Source organism: Xenopus laevis, chromosome 3L (assembly GCF_017654675.1).
Source record: "Xenopus laevis strain J_2021 chromosome 3L, Xenopus_laevis_v10.1, whole genome shotgun sequence".
In the NCBI taxonomy this organism is placed as follows: domain Eukaryota; kingdom Metazoa; phylum Chordata; class Amphibia; order Anura; family Pipidae; genus Xenopus; species Xenopus laevis.
The window spans coordinates 132,878,970-132,899,410 of record NC_054375.1 but is presented as its reverse complement, the minus strand read 5'-3'; the positions used below and the strand labels follow the sequence as shown (position 1 = coordinate 132,899,410).

The window sequence follows — 20,441 nt, the reverse complement described above, 5'->3', positions numbered from 1 at the left end:
AGCTTATGGCTGGTTTTGCCACCAATAAGAATGAATTATATCTTAGTTGGGATCAAATACAAGGTCCCATTTTATTACTACAGAGAAAAAAGAAAATCGTTTTTAAGAATCTTAAAATTTATTTCATTATAATGGAGTCTGAGAGATGGCCTTTCCGTAATTGGAGCCTTATGGATAACTGGTTTCCGGATAACAGATCCTATAACTGTATGAATTCAGCCAAATCCTGCTCCAAATCCATGATTTGCTACATCCCTAACATGTACAGGTATGGGACCTGTTATCCAGAATGCTCGGAGCCTGGGAGTTTCCGGATAACAAATCTTTCTGTAATTTGGATCTTCAGACCATAAATCTACTAGAAGATACTGTAAACAATAAATAAACCCAAAAAGCTGGTTTTGTTTCCAATAAGGATTAATAATATCTTAGTTGGGATCAAGTAAAATTTTTAGACAATATTTTATTATTACAGAGAAAAGGTAAATAATTAAAAATGTGGATTATTGGATAAAATAGAGTCTATGGGAGGTGGCCTTTCCTTAATTCGAAGCTTTCTGGATAAAGGGTTACCGGATACTGGGGTACCTGTAGTATGTTTCTTTGCAGAAGATAATTTGAATTGAAGTGAAATGTACTTTAGATTGCCTCTATGGAGATTTATCAGAGGTACTTTGTGTAGAACAAGCCTGTGAAGTCATGTGATGCTGAGATATTTTGTTTAACTTTCTGTTCTGACTTTGATATCTACAGACCTCCATGAACTCTTATGATCTCAGAGTAATTTGGGGAAATATTTCTACTGAGGCATAGACTGAATTCTCTTGACATTTCCCTCCATTCATTCATCTGAGACAAGATCACTACTTGAAATGTCGCATGATATTCAACAATGGTTTTGTGTTCCAGGTCAGGATGGACTGCCGCTCAGAATAAACTATTTAACAAGATTCTGAAAGCTCTGCAGTCTGACCGCCTAGCACGGCTTGCTAATGAAGGGGTGAGTTGCTGTTCTGCGTGTTTATAGATTCTTAAAACAATTTTAGTAGCTTCATTGGGATTCTTAGCAGTTTTTGCATGTAATATTACAGAGACACATAGAAAATTGAACAGAGGTAACATAGAGAAACATAGATGAGTATGACTGAAAGTGTGCACATATTGTTTTTCTGTATTTATAGTTGTTGTAAACTTATTTAAAAATATCAGCTGTCAATCAAATATTGTCTGCCCCTCCTCTATGCCTTAGGCATAGAGGCGGGGCAGACAATTACTTTCCATTCAGCACTTTTCCGTTCTCTTTGCCATTTAATTGTAGCCAGGGCAAAGGGATGGACATTAGGTCCCCATTCTGGTGCACAAACAAGATTCTGAGATGATGCAAGGCTTGTCTTAATAACTGTGTCCTGCCTGCTTGCTATAATTATGAATTCCCAGACTGAAGGAAACAAGATTCAGATAATTTATATTGTGTAATTAAAGTTCATTTTGCTTGACTAATGTGATAAAATTGGATTTTGAATATTTTTTTTGGGTGAAGGGTCCCCTTTAATAAGTATTTCCAAAGAGGCAGCTGCTTCTTGTCTTGGAAAAAAACTGGAAACTTGCTGCCCCACGGCACACTGCTGTAAGGAATGATCAGTCAAGGAATACGTTCCTGAACAGAGCTCTCATAATAGTGCCATGGAGGACTATAGTGCAGTGTATTAAAACAAGATCTATAAAGAGACAAAATTCTTCTTTGAATTGCCTTAAAAGTTCTGCACATGCAAACAGAATCTATTGCCTACTGCTATAGTTAGAAAAGCCCATCCAAAACCACTTTTTCAGAGGTTAAGGAGTAGTAGACAGACAACATTATTTTGTATGGATCTGTACTATTGTTTTAAGATGTGTATTTTGATGGGTGATGTCACATTGCTTTTCATAGGCCATTAATGAACCAGTCCTACGTCGGATTGCAGTGGATAAATGTGCACGGCGTGTGCGCCAAGCTCTGGCTTCTATCAGCTGGGATATAAAGTTGGTGCAATGGTTGCATACCACACTAGTGGAGACCCTCAGCTTGCCACTCTTAGCTGCATATCTGGATGCGCTGCAGACCCTGAAGGGAAAGGTAGGCAACCTGGGCAGTATGGGGCGTTTGTTTCTTTATGCAAAGTATGTTTAATGGGTCATCTGTGCTGTGGATGGAAAGTTGACAGATGTCCTAAAAACTGATAAGTAATGGGCGACAAAAAGTCTATGGGCTACCATTTTTTTTGATGCTGCAAAAAGATTTTGTCCACCCATCAGAGTCTATGGGCGTCATTATTGCAGCAAAACTTGAATAGTTTCGCTCATCCCTACTGATAATCTTTTATGCCGTTTGAAACTTTGCGTTACACTGTTAAAGCAAATATCTCGTCACGTCAATTAAATTGCCCTTTGTCTGTGAAAGGACAAGCATAAATGCAACTTTAAGGCATTTGAATGTGCATAGCTCATGCTGTGTTTTTATGCGTTACTATGATGGATGATTGACCTGTTCCTGCTTTCCTTTTCTCTTGTCAGATCCCATCTCTCATTGACCGAATGTTGCTTGCATCCAATCTGAAGGCAGGGGGTGCAGGAGCGGAAGCACTTTCTTTGCTGCTCAAGAGGCCATGGGACCCAGCAGTAGGAGTCTTGTCTCATAATAGGCCGGTATGTTCAGTAGGTAAAATAACTGTGGATTGACATTCTGTTTATGTTGGCTTCTGTATCACTACACAAAGTTTTTTTGTTTTTTTTTCTAGAGCAAGCTGCCCGGTTCTCCCCTTATTCTCATTGCTCCCTCAACACCAACCAGTTCTGTATTCCCTACTTCAAGACGGCAGCGATTCTGGCAGTCCCAGCTTTCATGCTTAGCCAAGGTATGGGTACTTTCTTAAATTACTTTCAACATAATCATACCTGTTAAAAAGGAATTGTATGGCTATGAATATGTATATTATTTATGTAAAAATAAGTCTGTTTTAATGAAAATGGATTATAATACTGATCTCATGTACTCATATCTAGTGACCCTTGTTTTACAGTTAGGTTTAAATAGACATTTCAGGAGATCAATAGTTTATTTTTTTTTTAATTGTTGTCTGTGGAAGACATTGGGCGTAGTCACACGTGGCGTTTTTACATTGCATTTTTAAATATGTGCAGCCGAGCATAAATACGCACAAAATGAAGCCCTATAAATGAAAATAAGTTCCACAGGGCGCTTGTGAGCCAACATCCGCCATGCAATGCAGGTATTTGCATTTTCCAGCAGAAACGCCAAGGAAATACCATATTATTAAACTCTATGGGATCTGCAGATTTGGACATACACTTCTCTGAAATACGGCGCGTATTTTCAATATGTCGCCAAACTCTTGTGGATTGCGCATATATATGCATTGTATGCTGGTGACGTAATTACGTTACATATTGACAATCAGTATGGCTACATTTTGCATGTAAATTGCTTTTCAGCTTGGCTTTACTAAAATTATCCCCAGCGGAATTGTGGGTAATGAGGCAAAAAAAAAAATGCATGTTGGGAAAAGAAAACTCCTGGCTGAAAACACATTATCAAGTGTGTGGTTTTATTGGTGTATTTACACTCGTTCGTTTTTAAAAATGTAACGTAAAACTGCCACGTGTGACCTCGCCCGTATCTGTTGCAGAATAATACTATTTACAAACACACTGAAGGCTCTGGCTGTTGTCAGCCTACATATTTTTGCAAGCTGAGAGAAGCAGATCAGGCTGCGTGCAGTCACACACAGCGGAGATGAAGCAGAGCTCAGCCCGGAGATGCCTCCTTTCACGTATTTGGGTTGACTTTAGCTTCAGCTGTGTGTAAGTGCACACAGGCTGATCAGATTAAAATCAATGGAGCAGGGGCATTGCGCATATCTGCTTCTCTCTTCCTGCAAAAATATGCAGACTGACAACACCTCGAGACTTCAGCCTGTGTGCCCATAGGCAAATAGTGTGGTAGCTCCCACCTATAAAGAAGCCATAAGTGTGTGGGTAATGCTAGGTGTTTAGAGCTTTTGTAAAATGTCTGTTCGTGCACTTAAAGGGGTTGTTCACCTTCCAAACACTTTTTGCCAGTTCAATTTGCTTTCAGATCGTTTCCCAGAAATAAAGACTTTTTTTCAATTACTTTCCATTATTTATTTTTTACTGTTTTTCCAAAATCTAAGTTTAAAGTTGAATGTCCCTGTCTCTGGTGTTTGAGTGACAGCTCAGTAATTCAGGCACAGACTCTGAACTGTTACAATTTTGCAACATTTAGTCGATACGTTTCACTCTGGACTATTAGCAACTATTGTATCAATTCTAACAGCTGCCTGTAATGAAACACAGATATTTTGTTAAGCAGGGACAAAGGGCTCTTACTGACGAGCGGTTGAAGCTGCGTTCCGTTTTTCTGCTTTCAGCCGCAGGGGAGCACAGAAATAGACACATTAAGCTTTTTTCAATGGGGCTGTACTCACACAGGCACGTGTAGGCGCCGAACGCAGGTTGAGACGCAACATGCTGCATTTTTCCTGCGTTTGGCGCCTACACGCGCCTGTGTGAGTACAGCCCCATTGAAAAAAGCTTAATGCGTCTATTCCTGCGCTCCCCTGTGGCTAAATGTAGAAAAACGGAACGCAGGGGGGCACAGTTTCAACCGCTCGTCAGGAAGAGCCCTAAGAAATGCATCAGCTAAATGTATCAATTTAGAACAGTTTACAGGGTCGGAGACCCCCTCCCAGAGCTGCTTTAAGAAGGTGAAAAATTACACTTTACACTTTACAATATTAGAAAAACGGTGAAAAAAGTCATTATTTCTGGTGATCTTTCTGAAAACAACTAGTTGTTTGACGGTGAACAACCCCTTTAAACCGATGTCATGGAGTTAAACCTATGCTAATAGCACATGGCTGTTCTAAATCTGTGTTTGTATGTATCCGGGTAAGTATCCACTCTCTGTGTCCAAGGCAAATGCTCTGTGTGTCTACTCTAACTATTCTCAGTATATTTATGTCCAAAACAAAAATGATTATCAGAATATTAGAGAGTTTATATTTGTGACGCAAGGAAGAAGAGAAGGGCACACACTCTTCATGTAGCACCAATCACTATTAAAAACATTGTCACCAACTGTCCAGCCCTCATTTCATATTTTTAATGTTATGAACTGCCATAATTGTTAGGCTGGTCTGCAAAATGTATGATTTTATCAGTACTCTCATTTCCTTTGTTTTTTTTTTTCTTAAAGGTCATTCCAGTTGGGGCTCAGCTTGTGAACAACAACAGCTCTGGTGTCACCACTGTGCAGTGTCTGGAACACATGATTGGTAGTCTGCGTGCAAAAGTCATTGAGGTACTAGGGCAGAAGAGTCTTAAGTGTTATTTTTTTTACAATAGAAAGAAAAGTAGCAGCTAATTATTAGTTGGTAAAAAAAATTAGATAGATTGAGTGAGGGAGGGGTTGATTCTAGACAGAGATAACTGTGCTGCATTGCTTTGGTACTGTATGATTGAAAAGAACAGACATTCACAATAGCCTACAGACCATTAAAGGCACTGATCTCATTTAGATTCTTTCGTTGTCAAACCTAACATTGCTGCTCTGTGTTTCAGATTCATAATCACTTTCCTCATAAACCAGTCATTCTTCTGGGATGGAATACTGGAGCACTCATTGCATGTCATGTGAGTAGCAACACACGCTATATACATATTGTTTTCAGTGTTGTAATTATGAATTATTATAGTTTTTAAATGTCTAGATGGTTTATTAGTGTGCTTCCTGAATTGAATCTTTTTATCCTGCTGCAAATAGTTCAGTCATGCTGTTCGAGTGTTGACTTATGCTGGAAGCAGAGATTCAGACCACGGGAAATCTGTATGTGGCCCACGGCGTGGGTGTGTTGTTTTGTAAATAATGTTGGGTCAAGTATCTCGCAAATAAATCATTCCCAAAAAATAAATTGCAAGACAAAATAAGACTGTGAACCATGTTTATTAATTATCCACTACATTGCAGTGTATTTGATCATAATAATAGTACCACTTTAATCTAAAAACAACTGAAAAATGTATATAGAAGGTGAACAACTTTAACTACACACTGTTATTCACCAGAAATAAAGTTGTTGTATTTTTTTTTTTTTTTTTTTATTGCTTTCCATGTTTTATTTCTGATTTTTTCCCCAAAATTAACATTTAAATTGAGTCTTCCTGTCTCTGGTGTTTCAGTCTGGCAGCTCAGTAATTCGGGGGCAGATTCTAAACTGTTACAATTTGCAACATTAGTTGATACATTTCTTACCAGCATCTCTGGAGTATTAGCAACTATTGTCTTAATTATAGCAACTGTCTTTAAAGGGGAACTCTGGCTTCCAAACCAAAATTTGATAAAGAGGCCCACATAACTAAGAAACCCCTAATATACCCATCACAGTTACCTGTTTCTTCAGTAAGTATGAATAAATGCCATTTCTATGCTGAAATGCAGCTGTTTAACATTTCTTCTCTTTCTGCATCATTTGAAATCCTATCAGGGAAGGAGGGACTAAACAATTCACACAGGTTACAGACAGCATGCAGGAACTACATAACCCACAATGCATTGCACTATGATGTTCCTTTCTTTATTGAAATCACGTGTACATGGAATTGTGGGGTCTGGAGGATGCAGGCTAAAGACAGATGGCTTAGTAACAGTAATAGTAGTCAGACAGCTCAGCAAAGTAGTCAGACAGATCAGCAGGAGGGCAGGGGGTTAGGTTTAGGGAACTGTCAGAAACCATTAAAAATCATGAAAATCTGCATATTTTTTAATTGATGTATATTGCAAAGTTGCTTGAAATTATGTTTAATTTTTAAAAAAGCTTAAGTTATGTTTTTTGTGGAGTTCTCCTTTAATGAAACTCCGGGATTCTGCTCAGTAGGGACAAAGATAAGAAATGTATCCAATAAGTGCATCAATTTAGAACATTTTACAGCAAGACATAAGGGTGAAATATGAAACTTTAAACTTCTGTATTAGAAACAAAATAGAATCAAGTTTATTTTCTATCCAAAAATGTCCTTTTTATTTGTAACTATAAGAAGGTACCTCTTTGCCTTGGGTGAAACATTTTCCGGTTGACCACTAAAGCTGCAGCACCTGTTAACGCATTAGGGGTGCTATAGCCTTGAATTATGCAAGAACTCATGCATGAAACATGTTTTGTAGTGACGTGTGAATATCAAATAGTGGCAACTTGACCCACACCCAACTCGCTGTCCTATTTATATAACCGTCACTCACCAACCTGCTGTGATGTCACGGAAGGGTGCGGGGCACGCAGGTGCACGCATATAAAAAAAGCAGTGCATCCCGCAGAAGTGGGGCACTAGGAGGTTGCAGGCGGGGTGGACACAGGCTAAAGTTCAGCCCGCAAACTTTGTGCGGAAGTCTACCTGAACCCACCTGATCCTTTGGGCTGGCCTTCACATCACTAATGTTCTGTACACACAGTACAGTAAGCTCTGGTGTGGGGGATCTTCTTCCTCCCTATTTGTAAATATATATTTTTGTTTATTGCAGTATTTGTTACTACCTACTAATAATGGTGATAACTGTCAGATGCCCGCAAATAAATGGGCTACTTGTGAGCTGCTATCCCTGTCCACTTGGCCGCAGCATACACCGCTGAAAAGACACTGATCGGTAAATCTCTGGCTACAGCCAGGAAACTGGGCAATGCTATCTAGCACCTGAAAGTTAGCTCAAACTATAGCTCATTATCAGTTACTGATTACTGCCCCTATTAATTAATAAAGTCCACAGTCTGAATCATCAGTATAAGCGATGAAGAATACACAGTATATGTGTACTGCTTAAAGGGGACCTGTCACCCAGACAAAAAAAACTGTATAATAAAAGTCCTTTTTAAATGAAACATGAAATCCAAATTCTTTTTTTTATTAAAGCATTCATAGCTGTTGTAAACTCAATTAAAAATCTCAGCTGTCAATCATAGACTGCCTGCCCCTCCTCCTCCTCTGCCTTAGGCACAGAGGCGGGGGAGGCAATTACTTTCACTTTCCATTCAGCACTTCCTAGATGTCACTGCTCTCCCCACATTCCCCCAGTTCTCTTCACCGTTTAATTGTGTAACCAGGGGATGGACATCATCATTGATTTCAATAAGAGACTGGAATATGAATAGAAGAGGACTGAATAGAAGGATCAGTAATAAATAGTAACAATAACAATAAATTTGTAGCCTTAAAGAGTATTTGTTTTTTAGAAGGGAGTCAGCGACGCCCATTTGAAACCTGTAAAGAGTCAGAAGAAAAAGGCAAATGACTATAAAAAATAAATAATGAAAACCAATTGAAAAGTTGCTTAGAGTTGGTCGCTCTATAACACCGCAAAATTTAGCTTAAAGGTGAACCACCCCTTTAACTGTTCTAAATTGATACATTTAGTTGATACATTTCTTGTCTTTGTCCCTGCTGAGCAGAATCTCTGGGTTTCATTACAGGCAGCTGTTAGAATTGATACAATAGTTGCTAATACTCCAGAGATGCTGCTGAGAAATGTATCAACTAAATGTTGCAAAATTGTAACAGTTTAGAGTCTGCACCTGAATTACTGAGCTGCCAGACTGAAACACCAGAGACAGGGACATTCAATTTTAAACTTAGATTTTGGAAAAACAGTAAAAAATAAATAATGGAAAGTAATTGAAAAAAAGTCTTTATTTCTGGGGAACAATCTGAAAGCAATTGAACTGAAAAAAGTGAAACACCAGAGACAGGGACATTAAACTTTAAATTTAGATTTAAAAAAAAAAAAGTGTTCTCATAATCTCAGATGCTGTTTTGGGTCTATCAGTCAAGCAGTACAAATATGCTACTTGTGTTTATAAACCCAGTCTCTGGGCTTGACTGATGAACATGGGCTTTACAATGACAAATGCAGTTCAACAACAACTGAAGGACCACTGGTTAAAGGAGAAGGAAAGCCCCAGGGCGCAAAACCCCTCCCCCCTTCCCCTGTGTTGCCCCCCCTCCCTCCTCCCCCCTGGCCTACCTGTCCCCCTGGGCAAATGCCCCTAACTTGTTACTCACCCCTCTGCGCAGGTCCTGTCCACGGAGTTCACAGTCGCCATCTTCTCCCACGCGCGTCTTCTTCCTGCTCTGACCGGCGTCTTCTGGCGCATGCGCAGTAGGAACAGGGACCGGTACAGCTCTACTGCGCATGCGCCGAATGTCACGAAGTTTTCCGATTTCACTTCGTGCCATTCGGCGCATGCGCAATAGAGCTGTACCGGTCCCTGTTCCTACTGCGCATGCGCCAGAAGACGCCGGTCAGAGCAGGAAGAAGACGCGCGTGGGAGAAGATGGCGACTGTGAACTCCGTGGACAGGACCTGCGCAGAGGGGTGAGTAACAAGTTAGGGGCATTTGCCCAGGGGGACAGCCCAGGGGGACAGGTAGGCCAGGGGGAGGAGGGAGGGGGGGCAACACAGGGGAGGGGTTTTGCGCCCTGGGGCTTTCCTTCTCCTTTAATGTTTTTTTTTAACCTCCTATCTATCTTTTACAACCCTCGTTTTAATGATTTTACAAACTTTAGTATTTTTTTTTTTTTTTTTTTTTGGAATGAAGTATTCTGAACGACAAGCATATTTTCTTTGCTCTAGGTGTCCTTGATGGAGTATGTAACCGCAGTAGTGTGTCTGGGCTTTCCATTGCTCACTGTGGATGGCCCTCGTGGGGTGAGTTATCTGTCCTTTGTACATTGCTGCTATTTTCCTACATTTAGGTACACAAATTAATTTGATAAACAAGTACCCCTTTGCTAATTTAATAATAATCTAATAATCAGCAACAAGTTACAGCATACAAAGAAAGATACACAGTAGTCCTATATAAACATAACATGTGGCTAACTAGGCTGTTTATATGTTGTACAGCAGCTGCCCTCACTAGCTACACTCTTATTACTATTGGTTTATATGCGCAATGCTGAAATATATGGCCAATTAAGATAATGTTTTGCCATTCATTGATTTGTGTACTCTTTAGCAAATTGTCTTATTACGTTTTCTAGGATGTTGATGACCCTCTTCTTGACATGAAGACCCCAGTTCTTTTTGTAGTGGGCCAGAACTCCCTGCAGTGCCACCCTGAAGCAATGGAAGACTTCAGAGAAAAACTGCGAGCTGATAATAGTCTAGTAATAGTTGGTGGGGCTGATGACAACCTAAGGTAAATCCTAGTGTGATACTCTTTCATTGGGGCAGGCAAACTTAGCTTTATTTTAATGTTATGCATGAGTAAGTACACTTAAAAAATAAAAGTTTTTAAACGTATTCTTTTGTTGGATGTTCTGTTGCCCTCTGACTTCAGAGTCCTGGCACATAAAGTCGGGTCGAGAAAATACTAACTAAAACAATATGTACATTTTAAAGTTTAATGCTTTATTTTGTTTCCTACCACAGGATAAGTAAAATTAAGAAGAAATTAGAGAGTCTGACGCAAAGTATGGTGGACAGATGCATCCAGGTAATGGAGATAAATATTTTTTAGAGAGGGCTGTGGACTGACGGTCTAGGGCTTCACAAAGTATTATGAATGCACCGTATCTAGACTTCTCTAAAACTGACCGTAAGGACAGGGATGTTTCTGGCTCTACAAGCTTGTTTGTGCCCCCCAGGTGTGATGTGGGAGCAGTAAAACTCTTCTGGCATACTGCACTTTGCACATTGCTGTGGACTTTTCCTTTCCCCGCCCTTGCACTTAGAATTTTGAGAATTGTCTGCTGTGTTTTAACTTCTAGCATTCCCATTCCAGGACGAGATTGCAGACTTTTTGACTGGAGTTCTTACTAGATCGGAGGGTCACAGTGGCTCAGATCCCCGTGACTTGGATGCTGAGAAGAAAAGGAAACCACGGGAATTCCTGCGCAGAGACCTTTCCTTGGATTTAGCTGAAAGAAGCAGCAGGCCCACATCACCAGCAGCACGATTTCCTGCCTCTCCTTCTGGATCTGAGGTGAGAAGAGAGTAGACGTTACACATTTGTTGGCAAAAAACAAAAACTCCCAACATCTCTGAATTTGTGTTCATTTCTGGAGTACTGCTGATACACCAGGGGATCCCAAACTCTGGGGCTAATACTTGGGGGGCCGGGCAACCGTGGTGAGGAGGGTGGAATTTGGAAGGAATGTCTTCTAGATCTCTGTGAAGGCCATCTAGAAGGTCTGTTTAGGATATATTTACAGTTAAAGGGCACCTGTCACCCCCAAAATTATTTCCCCTCTGGACTTTTCTTTGCATACACTTCAATGATTTTGCTAAGATTATTGTTTGTGTACAAACTTGGTGTAACTTTCTGCAAACAGGGAACAGATTGATCTGTAACCTCCTCTTAGACTGCTACTATATGAGTTTTCTATCCCCTGGAGTGCACAACTATCCTCTATTGCCAAATGGCAGTTGCCCACTCTGGGGCATTCTTGTCCATGAAATCCATGTTGTCTCATATAACAGAAAACTACACAACTCTGCATAAATAAAGGTGGTATCTTAGTAATAGGAACAATGGGTCTGGAAAGTATATAAAGTGTTTTGTATGTCTCTTCAGGATCTCTCCAGTGTGTCCAGCAGTCCAGCCTCAAGCCCTAAGACAAAATTAACTACTACTCCCACAACTCATAAACAAGGACAATCCGGATTGCCCCTGAAGACCCAAATACAACGACCTGGAGCAACAATCAACCCAAAGCAAACACAAGGTTGGTAGTCATGGCAAGAGCATGCCAAATATGTGTGAAGCAAAAACAAATCCATGGGCATGACACTACCAGCACTTAAAGGGATACTGTCATTGGAAAACATGTTTTTTTCCAAAACACATAAGTTAATAGTGCTGCTCCAGAAGAATTCTGCACTGAAATCCATTTTTCAAAAGAGCAAACTGATTTTTGTTTTTTTTACATTTAATTTTGAAATCTGACATGGGGCTAGACATATTGTCAGTTTCTCAGTTGCCCCCAGTCATGTGACTCTGATTAACTTCAGTCACTCTTTACTACTACTACTACTACTACTACTACTACTACTACTACTACTACTACTACTACTACTACTACTACTATACACTATGGGGCAGATTCACTAAAGGGCGAAGTGACGCTAGGGTAACTTCGAACTGCTGAGCGTAATTTCGCCAGCATTCGGTATCCTGTGCGCAACTTCGGATCTTCGTGAATTAGTGTTGTCCAGGCGAATTTACGCCTGGCGGAGTGTTGCGATGTGCGCCAAGCCATCGCTGGCGAATTTTCGCCTTTTAGTGAATTTGCCCCTAAGTTGGAGTGATATCCTCCCCCCTCCCCCAGCAACCCATCATCAGAACAATGGGAAGGTAACATAACAGCTCCCTGGTAGATATAAGAACAGCACTATCAATAGTAAAAATCCATGTCCATTACATTGAGTAGGAGAAACAACAGCCTGTCAGAAAGCAGTTCCATAGTGCAGTCCAGGCTCTTTCTGAAATCACATGACCAGGCAAAATGACCTGAGATGGCGACCGACACACCAATATTACAACTAAAATAACACACTTGTTAGATTAGGAATGATATTTTATATGATAGAATGAATTATTTGCAGTGTAATTTAGAGATAAAAACAAAACCATACAAATCATGACAGAATCCCTTTGAGGATGCAGCAGCTGGAGATCCATTGCTTTTTGTAACCACATGATTGGGGAAGAATAACTTGCACTTACTATCCTTGTCCAGATGGGGTCACTGTAACACTGAACTGGAATAAACCATTGACTTAACATACAACGTTGTATTTGATGAAGCTGCTGCATAATTCATTGAACTCATTTAGAGCAAGGGTGTATATTGCCACTTCAGTAAAAGAGTTCTTACATAAGAGCTAGTAAGTGGGACTCCAAAGCAATGTGATGTTACAGCAAAAATGTACTTATTTGTTTTCTTGATAGGCATGCATGAATCCTTAATTTTGGGAGGAAACCATATATGTGGTGAAAGAGGCTGCTCCTAGACAAACCATTTGCCCCAGATTTAGCAGCCGAATCATTCATTCTCTCCCAAGGGTGTGTCTCGTATGTTGCAGTGATTTATTGGATTTACAGTCCTAGCATTTACCTAAGAAGATTTATGAACCATTCACCTTGGCACAAATCGTTAACATTGTTGCAGCTGCTCTATATACAACATGTGTATATCATCAGGTGTTTCCTTAAAGGCGGACAATGCCCTAAAAACTAATATGGTTAAAAATGCTTTATTTTATATCCTGAACTTATTGCACAAGGCTAAAGTTTCAGCTTGTCAATAGCAGCAATGATCCAGGACTTCAAACTTATCACAGGGGGTCACCATCTTGGAAAGTGTCTGTGACACTCACATGCTCAGTGGGCTCTGAGCAGCTGTTGAGATGCTAAGCTTAAAGGAACAGTAACGTCAAAAAATAAGTGTTTTAAAGTAATGAAAATATAATGCAGTGTTGCCCTGCACTGGTAAAACTGCTGTGTTTGCTTAAGAAACACTACTATTGTTTATATATATAAAAGCTGCTGTGTAGCAATGGGGGCAGCCATTCAAAGGAGAAAAGGCTCAGGTTACACAGCAGATAGCAAACAAGCTCTGTCTGTCTAATGGTGTTATCTGTTATCCATTAGTTAACCTGTGCCATATAGCCGTTTTTCAATTTCCACCATTGCTCCACAGCCGCTTGTTTATATGAACTATAGTAGTGTTTCTGAAGCAAACAGATCAGTTTTACCAGTACAGGGCAACAGTACATGATATTTTCATTACTTTAAAACACTTACATTTTTTGGTGTTACTGTTCCTTTAAGGGTTTGCTTTGGGCTGCTACATAAGCCTAAATCATAGTGTGCAACATTTCTAGCTACTTCTTTAATTAAGCTTTAGTTCTCCTTTAAAACTTTTATGCTTTTTTTTACCCTTTTTAATTTTATTCCCTCTTCCACACCCCATGGAATAATGAGAGTTTGTTTAAAGAGAGAAGCTTTTCAGAGACAAGCCCTCCATTACCCCAGTTGCTGGCTGTGTCTCCGCTGCACAGATAAAACAGGAGTTTATTCTACATTGGCTTTAACTGGGAAAGGTGGTTAACTGCCTCTTGTTCTCAAGATCCAAGGCGGTGGGAATAGATCTAAAATGAAAGTGCTTTCAGTCTTACTGTTTTGCACCGTGTACTGCAAAGCATTTACACAAATAGAGGCATATAAAATAAGAAAATGGCTGTATAGAATAGGTCTGAAAGAAAATCAGATGTAATTAGGGATAACATTACTAAGTGTGACTTCCTTTTAGAACATATTTCTTTTATCATTTTTTAATTCTATTTCCTTCCGAAATCCCCCCCCCCAGTAGTGGAGTGAAAGGTAATAAGTAAAGTTTAATGCCTCTTTGCCCATTAATTGAACGGACTCAGAATTAGAGATATCAGTTATAGATTCTAGAGGACAGGGTGATGAGACACACATTTATTGTTGGGAAAACCTTGGTGCTAGGAACCCCTATTTCTGTGGAAATGGTTTTCCCAAGCAAAGGATGTACACTTACCCCCCCCCCCCACCGTTTCCTTTCAAACAGATGATAGAGGGGGCTTTTACCCCTTTTTAAGATAAATCTAACAGACTGATCTTATGGTAAAATTGAGCACCTCTAAGCTTTCACTAAAAGTGTATTTTTACTTTCAGCTCAGTTTGCTAATTTCCTAAAACAGAGCATGTTGGTGAGAAAGTCTCTGCCCACGGGGTCCCCCTCTTGTGTCTTTGGTGAGTACAATTTCACCCATTACTAAATTGGTATCGAAACACTGGATCTTTTTTATTTATTTTTTACTCTGTGCCTAGTACAGGTATGGGATTCATTATACGGAAACTCGTTATCCAGAAAGCTCAGAATTACAGAAAGGCAATCTCCCATAGGCTCAATTTTATCAAATAATCCAAATTTTTAAAAATGGTTTCCTTTTTCTCTGTGATAATAAAACAGTACCTTGTACTTCATCCAACCTAAGTTATAGTTAACCTTATTGGAAGCAAAACCAGCCGATTGGGTTTATATAATGTTTACATGATTTTCTAGTAGACTTCACTTATGAAGATCCAAATTATGGAAAGATCCCTTATCCGGAAAACCCTAGGTCCTAAGCATTCTGGAGAATAGTTCCTATACCTGTATTTCCAATGGCCAAGGCCCTGACATAGTATACAAACTATATTGTATGAATGCAGTGCTTAATAGTACACCAATTGGACAGTTTACATTGGGTACAATAATCTGTGGCTCCACATCAGTCTATCATTTTCATTGTGGCAATACACTAGCAGACTTTGTCGCACAAAGTAATCTATTTTTGGACGATCCAATAATCTTCCGATTATCGTTAAATTTGTAGGGTGCAAACTATTGTAAAATTTACATTCCTTCCGACCACATCGTCACAACTGTTCATGTTAAAAAATTTTACTTGCGAAATGATAAAATCGCTTCACTGTGCACGCCACTATTTTGAAGGGTTTTGTTAAATGTGACAGTAAAGACAGGAACAGCCATTGGTTAATATATGTATGTTCTGGCAGCCAACACGACCAAGATACAACACAAGTCTCCTCACATATCATTAACCATTTATGGTTGAATAGTGCATTAAAATAATTGGTTAACCGATAAAATCGTTTGCAGGGTGGTGACAAATTCTGTCTGTGTATGGCCAGCTATAACCTACTTCAATTTGTTGTCCAGTAAGACTAGGGCCAGACTAGTCGGATCTCTGCCTACGAAGAATAAAAAGGCCAGAATCTGCTGCTGCTTAATGTGCCTGGACATTACCTTCACTCAGGTGCAGGCTGACATGGATGGTTTTGGTGCTGAAACACAAGATTTTACAACAAAATACCCTTTTTGTACCTGAGAGAATGTTATGTTTCTAGGCGCTGGAATGTCAGGCAGAAGGGCAGCAGAGGAGAAGTGAATTCTCTGCCTCTACTTTTCTCCTCAGGCTGAGATCCGACTCATCTGGTCCCTGTGCCTTTTCATGTTTGTCTCTTACAAAATGACTTAACACATCCTTTGATTACAATCTCCAGTCCCAGTCTCTGAATCATCTGACTCTGTTGAGAAAGAAGATAGGGTTCAGCTAAAGCGACCCCCCAGCCCAGGAAGTTCCAGTGGAATAAAACCCTCCAAACGAGCCAAGATTAAAGTCACAATCTTATCTCATGGGGAGGCAGCAGGGGGCAGCTCCCAGGAAGGTCAGTGCTTTTCATTTCTGTACATCTTAAAAATCAGACTTTTCAGCACACTACTGGCATTGAAACAGTGGAGAGATCATTGAAACGAGCCAATACTTAAACCCCCAGGAGACACCATACCAGACGCACCGAAAATATCATACAAATAAAATGTATTAATGATATTCGTATGATGTATGGTGGGAGAAGAGCCGACCAATATCGGCAGAAGACTTGGATATCAGTCGGCTCATCGATTGAGCCGGATGGAAAATTTTGATTGGTCACCTTTGAAGGCACCTGAACATTGGGCATTGTTAGTGCTGAATTGTCAGATACAGATAGTATGTTATTGTTTCTACTTGTATATCTGACAATTCAGCTCTACACGTGTGTATTCAAACTAATGATCTCTCCTGAAAAGATCTTTTCCAGGAAAGATCATAATTGTAACGTCTATAGACTTTTATTTCTCTTGCCTAAATTGGGGGACACAGGCACCATGGGGGATGAAGATCCTGCAGCTGGAGATGGACACTATGTTGCAAAACGTGACTCCTCCTCCTGCCCTGGGCTTCATCCCCTGCCTCCTCCTATTACCTTCAGTTTCTTTTAGTGTCCTCAGAAGGAGAAGACACGTTTTTCTTTGTGGCTGGAGCACGGATCAGGGCCCCAGGTCTAAGATCTCGCCACACTCAGGGGCCACTGATTTAATCAAGAGTCTCTCCAGCTGCAACCTATATGCCCTTTAGCTTTCCCGCTCTCCGGAGGTCTGCAGGCTTGCTCCTCACCCCTGCGCTGTCTTCCCGCTCTACGGAGGTCTGCAGCAGCGGTATACACTCACCTGAGTGTATACTAGCATACATATATATACATATATATATCACATCTGTGCATGTGTATATATATATATATATATATATATATATATATATATATATATATATATATATATATATATTCGTCCCTTTTATAAAATGTATAATGAAAACATAGAATTCTTAATGAATCAAATGAAAATTGAGCATAGGACTGGCCAGATATGGGATGACTTTGACGTAGTTGGCCAGCTTAAATATATTGCAATATATGGACAAACAATCCCTGTTTTGTTTAAAGGGTAAGGCATTTTTCAGTAGCAGTATGCACAAAATGTCTCTGTCTTAAATATATTGATAATGGGTTGAGTGCAGAGGAATCTTGTATTTGTCTATATGTATTTTGTGGTCACACCCTCATTGCACCCCCGCCTAATGATTTTAAAAACTAGTGGTGAGCACAACTTTCCCTTGTTTGTTATATATAGGTCAGTGTTCTCCTCTACATCAGAGCCACCCTTAGTGCTCTTGCTAAGCGGCTTTTCTCCCCTCTACAGTACCCTGCTGGAGCGCGCCTGCTTGTAGCTGTAGTGTAGTCAGCTCCTGCCTTTCCAACTGCCTCTAGCCTGCCTTTTGCTACACGCCAGTTCTCATCAGGCAAGTCCATACATTTTTTCTATGCCATGTGGAGAAAATTGTGTTGTAGGCTACTGGGTGCTAGTATGTCTTTGTATGCTACTGAGTGAAAGCTTGTCCTTGTATGCTTTGGGAATATGGGACTGAGGGGTCACCCCTATTATCTCTCTCTGCAGGCCACCTTATCAGTACTGCCTAGCCTAATACCCCTGCCTCAAAAAAAAAAAAAAAAAGGATTCTATTGGGGAATCAATCCACCCCGCCATTCTACCGTGAAGGAGCAAAATGGCTAACAAGGCAGAAGAGCCCAGGACCAACAAGTCCTCAGCTCAAACGCACCCACAGGTTTCTTTTTTTAGCCTGCTCAACCTGTAAAACAAAATTTAGTTCAGCCTCGGCTGATTCACTGTGTGGGGCCTGCAGAAAAACTGACTCCCTGCCACCTACTCCGGCAACTAACTCAGACTCTGAACTACTTAGGGCCTTATCCCTCTCACTTGCATGCATTCAACATTTGGCCCGCATACCCGAGACCTTAGACAAGGTCCTTGAGCGTTTATCTCAGCCTTCGCATGTTGTCTCCCGACCAGGGACCTCAAAACGTCATGCCCTATCTCCTTCAGACTCCCCAGAGGAAGGTCCCTCTGATGAGGAAGGTCTGGTCATTTCCGCGGAAGACTCTGATCAGGACCACCCTGATCTAGACATAGACGCCCCCAGAACCCAAGGGGAGGTGGAGGGACTCATTCAAGCTGTATTAAACACACTAAACATTGAAGATTCTACTGCCTCAGTTGAACCAGCAAAGAACATTTTTAAAAGACACAAGAAGAGCTCATGTTTGTTCCCAGCATACGAACAGCTCGATGAAATTATCAAGTCCCAATGGAAAAACCCTGATCACAGGGTACAGCTCTCCAAACGCTTCACCCAGACTTATCCATTTCCCAAGGAATGCATCGACCTCTGGTCTTCTCCTCCCGCAGTAGATCCTCCGGTTTCCAGACTATCAAAAAATACCACCATTCCGGTCGCGGACGCGGCCGCATTTAAAGACCCCATCGACAAGCGTCTTGAAGGTTTCTGTAAATCCACCTTCACAGCTTCCGGTTCTGCCTTCCGTCCTATATTCGCTATAGCCTGGGTAGCGAAGGCCATGGAGGTCTGGGTCGAACGAGTGGCACAGCTCATCGGATCTGAAGAACCTACGACCGACAACTTGCTCTCCCAAATAGCCGACGCCACTACATACATTGGAGACGCAGCACTTGACGCAGCAAGGATGGTTGCTCAAGCTTCAGCTCAGTCTGTAGCAGCTCGCAGATTTTTGTGGCTAAAATCTTGGTCCGCTGACCTTACTTCAAAACGTTCCCTAGTCAGCATACCCTTCCTGGTAAACTTCTCTTCGGGGCCGAACTGGACAAGATCATTTCTCAGACGACAGGGGGCAAGAGCACCCTTCTACCTCAATCTCGACCCAAGAGACCACCCTTCAAACGGAGGCCCTTTTTTCGTACCTTCAGACAAGGGCAAAGGTCCAAGACGCAAACTGACAAGTCCAGCTCTAACTTTCGCTCCCGCTTCCAGGGCAAACAAAGACAACAGTGGTCTTCATCCAAGTCTACCTCCAAGCCCTCTCAAGACAAGTCTCACACGGCATGAAGGTGCACACCTTCATGCCGTGTGAGACTTGTCTTGAGAGGGCTTGGAGGTAGACCTCCGCAGAGGGACCTTCCTCTGCGGAGGGATACCCTTAGGAGGCCGACTCAAATCCTTTCGAGAGGTATGGCACAACAGGATTCAGGATCAGTGGGTTCTCCGGGTGGTGTCACAGGGATTGCTGATCGACTTCACTCACCCACCCCCCCACAGATTTTTTATATCCAGAATGCCAACCAAAGTCTCAGACAAAACCAAATTCCTCTCCATCATCCAAGACCTCACCTTGGCGGGAACCATCCAACCCGTCCCAACAAAGGCCGAACGAAGAGGCTACTATTCCAACCTTTTCATGGTTCCCAAGAAGGACGGTTCTCTCAGGCCCGTCTTAGACCTCAAAGATCTCAATCCCTTTGTTCGGAAGCGCCATTTCAAAATGGAATCAATACAGTCGGTCCTGTCGTCCATGGAAGAAAACGAATTCATGACAGTCATCGACATCAAGGACGCGTATCTCCATATACCGATCCACCCAGCTCATCAGGGCTTCCTCAGATTCTACGTGGACGGTCAGCATTGGCAGTTCGTAGCCCTGCCATTCGGTCTGTCTTCAGCTCCACGCACATTCACGAAAGTCATGGCAGCAGCGTTAGAGGAACTGAGACTCAAAGGAATTACTGTCGTTCCTTATTTGGACGATCTCCTCGTCAAGGGTCCTTCTACACACATCCCAAGTCCTGGAGACCCTCACCTCCTTGGGCTGGACGATCAATTTCAAGAAGTCGAACCTACAACCGACTCAATCAATAGAGTACCTGGGGCTAGTACTGGACTCCAGACAAGGGAAAGCCTTCCTACCTCGAGACAAGGCCTTGACTCTCCAGAGCCGAATTCGGTCACTCATGGGGCCCAACAACATTCCCCTTCGAGCAGCCATGCAGACGCTGGGCACAATGGTCGCCTCCTTTCCGGCCATTCCGTATGCACAAGCCCACACCAGACCTCTTCAACACACCAT

The 20,441-nt window shown here is 41.4% G+C and overlaps 1 protein-coding gene across 1 annotated transcript in view; it reads left to right on the top strand.

Moving 5' to 3' along the window:
* Window positions 1-20,441, top strand: part of kansl3.L (KAT8 regulatory NSL complex subunit 3 L homeolog) — a gene marked incomplete at its 5' end in the record, with an annotated part of 46,232 nt that overhangs the window by 13,790 nt on the left and 12,001 nt on the right. The window contains 13 exon segments of the mRNA NM_001091067.1: window positions 910-1,000; window positions 1,931-2,116; window positions 2,554-2,685; window positions 2,778-2,894; window positions 5,276-5,380; window positions 5,641-5,712; window positions 9,698-9,772; window positions 10,108-10,265; window positions 10,499-10,562; window positions 10,851-11,051; window positions 11,643-11,793; window positions 14,772-14,849; window positions 16,167-16,331. Of these exon segments, the coding sequence (NP_001084536.1) occupies window positions 910-1,000; window positions 1,931-2,116; window positions 2,554-2,685; window positions 2,778-2,894; window positions 5,276-5,380; window positions 5,641-5,712; window positions 9,698-9,772; window positions 10,108-10,265; window positions 10,499-10,562; window positions 10,851-11,051; window positions 11,643-11,793; window positions 14,772-14,849; window positions 16,167-16,331 (1,595 nt within the window).